General features: G+C 26.0%; 1 protein-coding gene across 2 annotated transcripts; it reads right to left on the bottom strand.

Annotated features, from left to right (window-relative positions):
- Positions 1-1,863: 1,863 nt before the first annotated feature.
- On the bottom strand, positions 1,864-5,550 carry LOC101498268 (transcription factor ABORTED MICROSPORES). Of its 2 annotated transcripts, none has more exons than XM_004497122.4 (8): positions 5,447-5,550; positions 5,152-5,317; positions 4,855-5,040; positions 3,559-3,637; positions 3,410-3,481; positions 2,360-3,217; positions 2,109-2,285; positions 1,864-2,025 (listed from the first exon to the last, which is right to left on the bottom strand). In XM_004497122.4, the coding sequence occupies exons 2-8, from the start codon at positions 5,259-5,261 to the stop codon at positions 1,888-1,890; spliced, it is 1,620 nt and encodes a 539-aa protein (XP_004497179.1). In that variant the 5' UTR covers positions 5,262-5,317; positions 5,447-5,550; the 3' UTR covers positions 1,864-1,887. The 2 variants fall into 2 exon arrangements, with proteins under 2 accessions (XP_004497179.1, XP_027189254.1); XM_027333453.2 differs by having other exon boundaries at positions 5,152-5,313; positions 5,447-5,502.
- Between the last annotated feature and the right edge of the window lie 7,330 nt (positions 5,551-12,880).

Here is a 12,880-nt window from a genome sequence, read left to right as displayed (position 1 = left end):
GATTTTGTTTGTATACTTCTAATATTTATTCAAAATGTATAAAAAATGTTACCAACATGAAGCTTCTGAGTTTTTAGTTATATCATTAATTCAATTTTTTACTATCATATTCAGAAAATAAAAATATAGAAAATTATTTAATAAAAATATAGAATGACCCTTCAATCGAATAGATAAAAATATAAAAATAATATTCAGAAAATAATAGAAATTATTTTGAATTTATTTAAAAAATAATTTTCATAGTTAGCATATGAGATTAAAATAACTTTTTTGTTTTAATTAATTTTTTAGTCGTTTCAAAAGTTATTTTCTAAAATATTTGTAACAGAAAATAAAGTACTTAAAATGATTTTTTATGAAAAGTTATTCAGACTAACTTTTTATTTGATTTTTTTAGAAGTTTTCATTTATAAAAAGGTAATTATACAAAAAGACTACTTTAAATCCAAAATTACTTGCAAAATCCAATCCCTCGAATTGATTTATGTGTTTGATATCGAAAGTGGTACAAATTATATATGTGCAATGATCATAAAATGCCTATCGACGTGGATCATTAGTTACCCATGAATAATTGCATGTTTGATTCTACTTTTGAGGAATCAAAATTTATTTTGAAGGTGTAAAATTACTTTTGATATTTGTAAAAAAAATATTGATTTTGATGAGTTTAGATATTATTGTACATAATTGATTTTGGATCTACAATTTGTTCTAACTCAAACTTATATTTTATTGTTTTTAATTCTAAATATAATATTTACATTGAAGTTTATCGTTCAATTCACTTTTATGTAAATATATTAAATATAAATCAATTTATATATAATTTATTTTAAATTAAAATCAATTTTACAAATTAAAATGTTTCAAAAGTTTGATTTTTGTTATATGGCAAAACTAAACACACTTATTGTATGAATGTTGTGAGATTATTCAAAATTGATAAACAAAAAGTATGTTGGGTTGAGTCACACAATTGTAACTCTAAAAATTAGCAAGGGCATATTTATATGGTATATATTAGAGGTTGTAGCCTTGTAGGTGAGTTCACAAAGAGTTGTTTGATTAACAAATAACAAACGGTGTCCATTAGTTATCTAGAAAAATAGCATTTGGACGATGTTTAAGAAATTAAATTTATTTATTATTTAATTTATTATAATTCACAAGATATTTTTCCAAATAAACAATTAAATTATTTGTATGTAATTTATCATGAATTTTATTTTTAAGTTATGTCTGGATATTTGTTATTGTTAAAAATGTTTAATTTGGAGTTACAATATTCCTTAGAAATGGTACAATTAAACATTTTCTTTGAACTATTATTCCTTTGAAATGACACAACTAAGTCATTTAAATGTTATATATAAATATAATGGAGTTGAGATATTATTTGTGCTCACCTTATTGATTATAAAAATATAGTTTTTTATAAGCAAAATGATATTAAGGGTATACAAGAAATAGCAAAACCCATTTACAATAGAATGTTTGTTTACGTTGTAGTTACATATGAATGTTCTTTAATTATCCTTTGGTTTAATATTATGGTTTGTTTTTAAATAAACAATAAAACTACGAGGGACATTTAGTTTTATTACCGACGTCTTTTTATTTATTATAAACAATAATAATGGTCTTTTTAGTTAGTGATTACAAGAAATATAAGTCTACATTAACAATAGAGCAATGATCAAACATGTTGGAGATCGAAGACAATATTTTATTAGGGTTTTTATAAAACCATGTAACTTTTACATTTAAATTTTTATTTTGTAAAAATTATGCTATGTAACTTTTACATTTTATTTTGTTCGATTAGAAGAAGAAAAACACAATGGGTAGTTGATCATTCTGTGCCATCATCAAGAAGAATAATCAATATGAAGCAGCAATGTGGAGTAGTTGATCATTATGTGCCATCTTCTTTTCATCACTATTCCATCTATTCCTCGTCAGCAGCTCTATAAGTGATTCTCTTACATCTTCAGCCTCAACTATCTCACTCTCCTTTTTCTGTTTTTCATCATTTTTAATTATTAATTAGATACCATATCATATACATATCATATACATAAATGAATTGTTCTTGTATTTACCTCTACTTTAAAGACATTTGACACAAGACCCTTGTGACTGGTCACTGTGGCATGTAATACATCCATGCCTAAACTATTCAATGCTTCCATCAATTTCACAAACCCACCAGCCCTATGCTCACAGAACACCTTCACAAAATACTCATTCCCATCTATCTGAGCCACTTCCACTTGTGCCTGCAATATGTTTCATTTCACTCATTAACCACAATACAACACAACACATTTTATTATAACTTAGTTTATGTTACCTCCATCTGCTGTGTCTGCTTCTCATTACCATTCCCAACAACATGATAACCATTCACATATTGATTATTAATCACACAGTTACTTTCAGTTGCTGTGTCTGAATTTTCATCAAGATCATCTTGTAGCTCTTTCACTTGTTTCTGCAAATCCTTCACATACTCAATAGCATCACCAAGAATCGAAGCTCTATCTAGCTTTGATATTCTTGGAACCAATGAACGAAGGTTATATAACCTATCATTCAGTTTCTTCCTTCTCTTTCTCTCTGCTACAAGGTTCTTTGATTGGTTTCCTTTCCCATTTCTTCTCCTATATTTTCCATCCTCCTCTTCTTCATTTTGATCACTGCAATCTGACATGGAATCTGATCTACCAACAACATGTTTCATCAAATCCTTCTCTTCTTCTTCTTGATTCTTTTTTGAGTCTAATGGATTCACAAACACATACTGCTCTTCTGTCATCAAGCTTTTATGCTCATGTTCCTCTTCTGTATTGGGTTTTACAAGATTGTTGTTGCTGTTTTCATGATCATGAAAGAATGAACCTTGGTATTCTTCTGAAAAGGTTTCATCATTTCTCATTCTGTTGTTTTGTTGATTGTAATTGTAATTGTAATTGAATTGTTGCATGAAGTTCATTACAGATATGTGATCATGAGGTGGAAGACTCAAACTATCTGATGGATGAAAATGATTGTTTGTTTTATTGTTTCCATCATTTTCATCACATACAACTTGATTTGATTGCATGTTGCTCATTGAATTGAAGCCAATTGAGTTATTCATCCCTTCTTGATCAACCAACACAATGCACTGTGATGTGATAAAATCTAGTACCTGTTGATCTTCACCAACCTATTTATACACAAATAAAGTTATTACTAGTATATTTATTTATAGTTCAATTATAAACTATATAGCACCGACATTTTCCATCGAAGACATGTTCGGTATTTGTGTTAGACTATCAGTGTTGTGTTGGTGTCTTTAGCAGTGTTTACTCTCTAAAGAGTGAATGAAAAATTAACATTTATAAGGGGACATTACTTGTTTAGTTACAAACAGCTCAACTAGTCCACCAGGCACTGGAATCAAAACATGGGTCCCATTAATTGTTTCCTGCAAAATTAGTACTCAATATCAATATATATGAAATTAGCTTATAAAAGGTGAAATTCATTTTATTAATTACTTACTTGTAAAGTGTTTGGATCCAAGGTATTGGGATAGTTCAACCAATTGGGTTGGTTTGCTAATAGAGTTTGTGCATGAATCCTGTTCAAAGGCTCACAAAGTAAGAGTACAGGACAATGTGTATATACAACTCACCCTAAAAATGTCCTAAGTATTTACCAAATTTAATATTTTTTCTTCTGCACTTCTTTGGACAAAAAGCTCAATCCAGTTAAAAAGAAAAAGATGTTTTGATACTAAATTTCAATATTGATATAATAAAAAAAAGATGTAAATGAAAAATATCCTCCCTTTGTAACAATATATCCGATAAAAAAAATGGAGTGAAGTACTTGTGTTGGGAGAGGTGTCGTAGAAGGTGCTGGAAAGAGAGTGAGACTGAAACAAGTAAGAAGTATAAAAGGTTTTTGTTTCTTTGAAGACATAAAATAAAACAATATAAATACAAAACTTTTTCTCTTTCTTTCTCTTTCCATTCTAAACTCTAAACTCTAAACTAATTTCTTCTTCACACATGCAGTGAGGCAGAAAGTTCAACTGTTTCTCAACGCCGCTTGTACCGGCAATCTCGATCTCTTAAAGAGTCAGTCAATTCATCCATTAATTACCTTATTCTTTTCTATCTTCATTCATTTAATTCTATTGTTTTGATAGATTTGGCGTAACAGTTAGACGAAGGGAACGATTTATCCAAAACAGTTGAAGCAATTAAAGACGCAAACAAGCGTGGAGCACTCCATTTTGCTGCTTAATATCGATTTGAAAGATGACGATGGTGAAACCGCTCTCATTCATGCTGCACGTCAGGGACACACTGCTACTGCTAAATTTCTTATTGATTTTGGTGCTGATCCTACTATTGCCACCAATTTAGGAACTACAGCATTGCATCATTCAGCAATTAATGAAGACTGTGGCACGTAAATTCTAATGTACATCTTCAATGAGTTTGGTGGTTTTCTGTGACCTTGCATGCTAGTGTACCTCCCCTAATCTAAATTTTTTCATTATAAAAAAATTGTTTGAGGTTTACTTTGGTGTGAAAAACTAGTAGGTGCACGTGTTTGAAGTGAGATGCTTTCTGATACCGTTATGATTGTTATTTTATAAGAATAACAATGAAGTCACTTTAAGGACGGTGTGGCTCATAGAAAGTTTACTGCATTGTAAAAGTCTTTAAAATATGTGAAGATGGAATTTTAAGGTTCAAGCATCAATATGTTTGTGGATTGTATTTTCCAATGGATGATATAACTATGCTACCCATGATTTGAAAAGATGATTTGATTAAAACATACCCAGAATCTGTTGATATGGAAGTGTTAAGTTGTGAAAGAAGATCACAAGCCTTTGTTCTTGAATGTGAAAACATTGTATCCCTGCATGAAGAAGAAGAAGAAGAAGAGACAAGGAAAATATGTTGTTCCCCGCCATTTTGGTTGCTTTCACTCCCACCACAACAACATCCCAACCACTCAAGATACCTATATATAATATATATACACATCAAAATTGGACTACTACAAGTTATATGATATATAGAAGAAAAAAGTGGAATCATTAATGTCATGTTATGTATTAATATATAATATAACCTTTGATCTTCACTTAATTTCCAGGAGACACAATAGTCCCATCCATTCAAACCAACAAGGGGTCTTAATCTCTCAGTTATGTTTTGCATCATGAAATTATTATTGTTCATATGTCACACTGCAATAATTAATAATATTCCAATTGATGCTGAAATCCACTAACTACCTGACACAAATCATGTACAATCATAAAATTTGTCAGATATATCAAGCAAAAAAAAAGCAAGAACAAAATTGATGAAAAAAATGGAACAAAAACTTAATTGATAGTAACATTGTATGATCATCATCATACCAAAATTTGAATCATATGCATACATAGAGAATATACGGCTTATGCAAAAAGTGAGAGGAGATATCACAAGAATATATCTTTTTTATATGCATATAAATTGAGGGTGTTACTATGGTAGGTGAAGTGTAGAGAGTGAATGAGAGAGAGAATATATAATATAAATTGGAGAGCATATATTGCATGATCCAAAGATGGCGCACAAAGTTGTTCATTTGCTAAAGTTGTTCATTCGGATACTAATATCTAACTTCAACTACTCTAATGCATCCCACATGATCCCACGTGCCATGCAACCTTCTTTTTAACCGTCTTGCTATATTTTTTTTTATGTTGTTTTGTTAAGTTTCGTTATGGGATTAACTTTTATTTAGTTAAGAAACAATAATGCACTGAATAAAGTTTATGGATTACTATATGCCTCGTGTGTTTAGCATTCTTAATCAAGTAATTCACTGTTATCTTTAATTCTTAAACTGACTAAGTAAGTTTTATGGTTTAATATTTTGAATTTGATAATGAAAAAAAAAAGGAAATGTTTGATCAAATGGATATAATCAATTTATTTAAAAAATAATTGATATTAAATTACTATAAATAATATTTAAATTTATACAAAAAAATTAATTTGTATGAATGAAACACAATTGTATTTGATGCATGAACCTAAGAATAATATTATAATAGACTTGTATTATATATATATATATATATATATATTAGAGATTCATTGATCACCGGAGTAATTTTATAATGAGTTAATTTATTTAATAATTTAATATAAACAATGAATTTCATTTATTTAACCGTCAAATTAAAAAGTTTTTATAAAGTAGTTCAATTCCACAAAATTTTAAAACTATTTGATACTTCATCAAATAATTTTAAATAAACGTATTATAAATCTTTTTTGGGTACAAAAAAGTATAATAAATTTTTTAAAAATATAAACAAATATCGATGACTAAATTACATGACTACAAATTTCAGATTTATATAAAGTTTTATACGTTTAATCATTAATATTTTATATCAATAATCAACGGTTGAATTAGTACATTTCATCGTTGATATTGAGTTATTAAATGCAGTAACTAATAACAAAATTACTCTTGGATCATCAAATCTCTCTCTATATATATTTGATACTTTAAATTTTAACTAATTAATTTTAAAATATTTAAAATTTAGCCATAATTAATCGTGTAAATCATATCTAATTTCATTTTATTATCCGTCTGAGTTGTAATACTTACACACTTGTACTTTATCGCCACAATTTATCTATAAAGAAAAACAAAAATATATCAAATATGATTATTTGTACACTAAATATCTTATGATGCCTTATGATGTTTGGATGAAAATATAATATCAAAACTTATTAATGAATATCTTTATCGTTAATCTTTTGTACTCTCGTCCTTCCAACAAATTTGAGTCTTTAATCCTTTCTCTATTTTTCTCAAGAATCATTTTTTGAAGGAAAAAAAGTGTTTTTTTTTATTTGTCATTTAATTTCAAAATAGTATTAAATATTATTTTTAAAATTTATCTCTATTTATTTATTACAAAAGATAAATAAATAAATCGATATAATAAATAATTAAAAGTAATATAAAAAAATTAAATAGTTTTAATTAGTCCTATAAAAAATAGTTTAATTGATTTGTGTAAACAAGTAACGGTTATAAGGAAAAAGAGGAGGTATTAGAATATTTCGGTTAGACAAGAGAGTCCCATGGTTCGATGTGTTAGTGCTCTTTAGAAGCAGCCACTAAAATTTTAGATTCTCATTCTTCTTTTTGTTCATTACGTAGAATTCACTTATGACTATTTTTTATTCAGAAATACCTCTCCAAGTCATTTGTTATTTTTTACGTAGAATTGACTTAAGACTATTAGAAGTATTAAGAATTTGTATTTTTTATAATTTTGTTATAAGTGTATTGTTGGTTGTATTGATACGGTGGTTTTTTATTTTTCATTTTTTTTTTAATGTTTGTTTAGTTTAGAGAATAAATTTGATCTATTACAAATTTTAATCAATAATTTTGATATATAAATAAAAAAACATAATTATTTCAATTTTATTATAATTTTAGATATCGTCGATTGTACTATTCCGACATGCCATTTTGTTATTAATATAAGTGTGTAAATTTTTTAGAAAATTTATTCTTTTTATTTTAATTACTTTAGATTTTTATTTTATAAATGTATTTTAACCGTTTGAATGATAAAAAAAAATTAAAAAGAAAATAATTTGTTTTTTTCTTTTAAAGAAGAATTTTTCGGTTTATGTAGCAGCCCCAGCACTCTCTTTTAAATGATTTTTTTAAATGTAGTCAAAGTTACACGTGTTATATTTTAAATATTGAGGGAAAGATCAATTGAATCTAAACAATATTCAGGATTTTTAATACAATGCTTGGAAAACCATAATAACGTACAGTACATCTATTTTCTTTAATCACATTATACGTCACATCATAGAGTATATTACTATGAATTTAATTTGAGTTCATGAATAATGTAGAATATTTCTATCTTGATTCAATGTAATAAATATAAATTTTGTTAAAAAATTTGACAACACATTTAATATTTGTAGAGATTTCAAAATCTACAATATTATAGGAATTATAATTACATGTATACAAGATGGATATTGTTGCAGAGACTTCAAAATCTACAATATTACATTAGATAATACTCTTGCAGAGACTTCAAACTCTACAATATTACAGATATAATAATTACATATATAAATATAATTACATGCATATAAGAAAAAGGGTAGATAGAAATTCAAAAGAATTTGTCATGTCACATGTGTACTTGATTGTGCATGATGTAAGATTAACTTAGTTGTATTACACTTAGAATTTGTCATGATGTATTACAAAAAATAAAATAGAATTTTTAAAGATCTTTAGTATATATTTGCTCAATTTGGTCCAACCCTTGTTATTTGACATTTATCTTCCTGGATTGCTGTTGGCTAGAGTTTACTAACTAAAAATGATGTTTGATAGTATAAAAGTGTTTTACATAAAGGGCAATTAACATTCATATTTTATTTTAGTGTTATAATATTATTTCTTAAAAATGTGATGAAATATGGCAATTAAATTGAATTTTAAAAAATAAACAATTTAAAAAAAACACATATATATATATATATATATATATTATATTTTGTGAGTTTAAAAAAAATTTGCAATCTATTTTATTTGTTGATTAATCTGGACCTATACCAGGCCCAATACAACCAATGGGCTGCAAAGAGGCCTAGCCCAAATTGACGAAGCTTTCATTAAAATATATTATTAGAGTTTTCTAGTTTTCACAATTTCACCCCACCTATACCTCCAATTCTCTCATATACTTAAAAAGACTATTTTAACTTTTAGACTATAAAAAATAAAACAAAAATTTCTTCTTCCTTTTCACTCAAACATTCAAAATTTTAGTAAATTTCTTAATATGTTCCAAACCTCCGAAGTACAAGTTTTTTTTCGAACTTGTTGATTAATTTGAAACATTCAAAACGTAATTTTTAATTTTTCAAAAAAGTTCAAAGATTTTGAATAATATAAAACTTTTAAAATAAAAAATTTCAAAATTTAAAAATTTAATAATATTTTTTAAATAAAAAATTTTTGAAATAGAAAAAATTCCAAAATTGAAATAGGAAATTCTAAAAATTTAATAAATATTTATAATTTACATTTCAAAAACTTGGTTTCAAAAACTTTCAAAAAAATCCATGTTTCAAAATTTTGAAAGATTCAAAATTATTTTACAAATACAATAAATGGAAGGGTGGGAAGTAGAAAATTTATATTATTATGAGTGTTTTTTCTCTCACCTCTTATGTTCTCAAATAAATAAAAATATAAATCTGAATTGGTTAAGCAAACACAATAAGTACAAAAACAAAATACCTCAAAAGCAAATTAATACTTATCTTAATATACACTTTTTCGGTAACCATATCAATATTACACATTTTTATATTCCTTTTATTTCAATCAAGTACATCAATTTTTCACATAAAATCATAAATTCTCTTTTAGTTGGGAAGTCATTGTAATTTAACAATTTGATTTTTTAGTATATCTATAAAATATTTGTACAAATTTAAATCTTTTGAATCTATAATTGAATTAATCTCCACTCAATTGTGCATAATCACCTATAAAGTTTTTTCACCCTTTTTCAATAATATGTGAACTTTGTTATGTTACATTTAGACTTTGTTATGTGGGCCATGGAGTGGAGTTCTCAAACCTCTCTTGGACTGGAAATATAACTGGCCTTAATAATGGTGATATTGAAGTTACTTGGGCTGATGGGATGGTATCAACGATATGTTTATTTCATGCATTAACTTTTATATTTAATTATTTTTTACAAATTTGACCGAGGTTCTTATAATTATTGCAATAAAAAATCTTTAAAAACTACACAAATTTATAAATAAAAAATGAAAGAATTTTATATTTCAATTTTGCTGATATAAAATTACATAATAGGTATAAATATTTACAAACATAAATGAAGAATTTAACACTAAAAGAAATATAAAAGACTAACATGATAAAAAGAAAGTAAAAAATTAATTTATCATTTTCGTGTAACTTCCATGACCGCGCACGGGGATGTAATTAATCAAATAATTATTATATACTTTTTCTTATTCTTTAGTGTGTATACAAAACTATTATATATTTTTTCTGATTCTTTAGTGTGTATACAAAGTTATTATAATGTCCGAGATCTTGAAATAATCTTTGGAGCGTCAAAACAATGTTGAATAATTTTGAATGAGACTCTAGGTTGAAGTTAAAGATAATTTTGTTTGGCATAAAAGTTGATAAATACTTTTTAGAATCGTTCTTTTATTTTATATCATGCTACATTGGAGAATTACTCTTTAAATTTTTAGGAATTCAACTTGGAGCTAGTCCAAGAAAGATATATATTGTCTTTGTCTTTGAGAGGGAGAGTTGCTCTAATCAATTAACAAGTCTTGACTAATATGCATCTTTAAGAGTGGATTGTGGAAAGAAAAACAGCCACGAGAGATGAAAGAAAACAATCATCACATGATCCTTTAACAAGAAAAGGACACTAAAGTTGAAGAAAAAATCACCATAATTGTCTAATAGAATACCTCTATGAGTTTTTTTACAATATATAGATATTTCACTCAAATACTTCATAATACACTTACATTTTCAAAGCAAACTAAGGCCACACACTATAAGGCAGACACTATAAGACAAAAGTATAAAGAAAATAAAGAAAATTAAATATAAATTTAAAATATTTTTAAAATGACATTCATAATTAATTGTAATGTGTTAATATAGTATAAATGTTTTAAACGAAATATGAAAATGAAACTCATAATTGTAATTGTTGGATAAATTATCATTTTAGTTCTTAAAAGTATAAGATGCTATCATTTTAATTTTTGACGCAGTAAAAATTTCAAATTTATCCTCGAATTATCAAAACAGTCCTTGAAATATATAACTTACTATCATAAAAGTCACTAAAAGATACAATTTAATGACAAAATAATTCATGATTGTTATAATGTCGGGAATGAAACTAACTGATAATTCGATGATTAATTTGAAATTTTTAATGTGTCAAGAATAAAATGATGACGACTTATTCTTTCTTTCGACGACTAAAATTATGGTTTATCCTTGATTCTATGGCCTCATAAGTCAATTTATCTAAAGATGCTGCCCAGTGGTTTTCATGATTAAGGCATATGTAAGAAACTTGTTTTGACCATTAACAGTGAAATCATTTTCCTTGCCACAAATAATTACATGTGAGTCATGGGACGGTTCTACTCCTTTGATTTTATGGCAAACAAAAACTTGCAAAAGTCGTTGAAGATATGTGCAGGACCAAAGTCGTCATGGAAATTGTGTTCACACCATACATCAAATATTATATAGCACAAATATTGATGAAGTATTTATCAAAATAACATAGCACGAGGGAAACCAATTAGACATTATAAATATTGTTCATCGGATACGCTGATTATTTTGCATCACACATGATCCCACGTGCCATGCAACCTTCTTTTTAATTGTCTTTATTTTTTTTATTTTTGTTTTTGTCAATGAGATATAAATTACAGATATATGTGTTAAGGACTCATAAGATCGATTTCTATGGTCTTCATCTTATTTTATATGCATCCGGATACTGGCTGTTTGGTGAATTATGACCATTGATTTGATTTATTCTATTTTTGCCTACTCTTTTAAGTTGTTAATTAGATTACTTGCATATTTAGTTTAACAAAAAAGATGCTTGTATAAACACATTATTTTAATTAGAAGTACAAATCATTTACGTATATATGAATCACTTTGATTTTAATCTCAAAATATTTTTTTTCTAATTTATCTTTTTAATTTAAAAATACTTTTAATTTGATCTTTATCATAATTTTTTGTTGAAGTTGACAAATTTTGATAACGTCATCGTACATGACACAATTAATAAGTTGGTGAGTCAACATAATTCATTATTAATTACTTATTAATCAAAATCAATTATTTAAAATCATTTTTTGCCGTTGTTATATTACATAAATAAGGAGAGAATATTCAAAAAGTACTATGAAAAAGAAAAACAACTGTTGCACTAAAGAAAGCGGGTTGATTCTAATCTAATTTAGAGAATCATATCTGCCATCATTCATCCTCATTTTCGGATTTTCGGACTTTCCATCTAACGGTGGAGCTTGAACAAATATATGTTGGAAGTATCAAAAAAATATTTAATTGGTAAAATAAATATAGTATTTTATTATATATTAGAACTTTAGATTTTAAATTTGTAATATGAATATACAATTTTTTTAAAAATACAACCACAAAAAGAGGATGAATTAGACTAAAAAGTTGCATATATTTATGAGATACGAAGTTATGGATATAACATATTGATTTGATTCATATGTTTGAACAAGAAAAATCTAAACCAAAAAGATAGTTAATTTGTTTGAATTTTTACAATTTTTCTCACAAAATTAAATTCATACTAATGAATAACACGTTGATTTGGTAAAGTTTAATCAGATTGACATTGATAAAAATTAAGATACTTATTTTAAAAATATAAATTTTCTTTTTCAAACACTGTATTTTTTATATTATTAAAACAATTACGTAAACACTTTGTAAACTACAATGAAAATAATAATATATAAATAATTAAAAAATCTTTAAATATAACAAATGTCTAAGATAACACTATTGATATAGTTTAATGATTTTATTCATATATCGATAATCAATTTTAATTAAATGAATTCATACTCAAGATTGAGTTTATTTGGTTCGATTTGAAGTCGAACACACAAAAAATCAATTTAATTTATTTCATTTTTTG

Source organism: Cicer arietinum, chromosome 4 (genome assembly GCF_000331145.2).
Source record: "Cicer arietinum cultivar CDC Frontier isolate Library 1 chromosome 4, Cicar.CDCFrontier_v2.0, whole genome shotgun sequence".
NCBI classification, from domain to species: domain Eukaryota; kingdom Viridiplantae; phylum Streptophyta; class Magnoliopsida; order Fabales; family Fabaceae; genus Cicer; species Cicer arietinum.
Note: the sequence above shows the minus strand (reverse complement) of the source record. Positions and strands in the feature narration are given on the sequence as shown.

Excerpts from the sequence above, each read along its gene's own strand:
- LOC101498268 (XM_004497122.4), bottom strand. The coding sequence starts at position 5,261 with ATGAACAATAATAATTTCATGATGCAAAACATAACTGAGAGATTAAGA. Across the intron at positions 5,041-5,151 it reads AAATTAAGTGAAGATCAAAG|GTATCTTGAGTGGTTGGGAT; the intron begins GTTATATTATAT and ends TATTATATATAG. Across the intron at positions 2,026-2,108 it reads CAAATGTCTTTAAAGTAGAG|AAAAAGGAGAGTGAGATAGT; the intron begins GTAAATACAAGA and ends GATGAAAAACAG.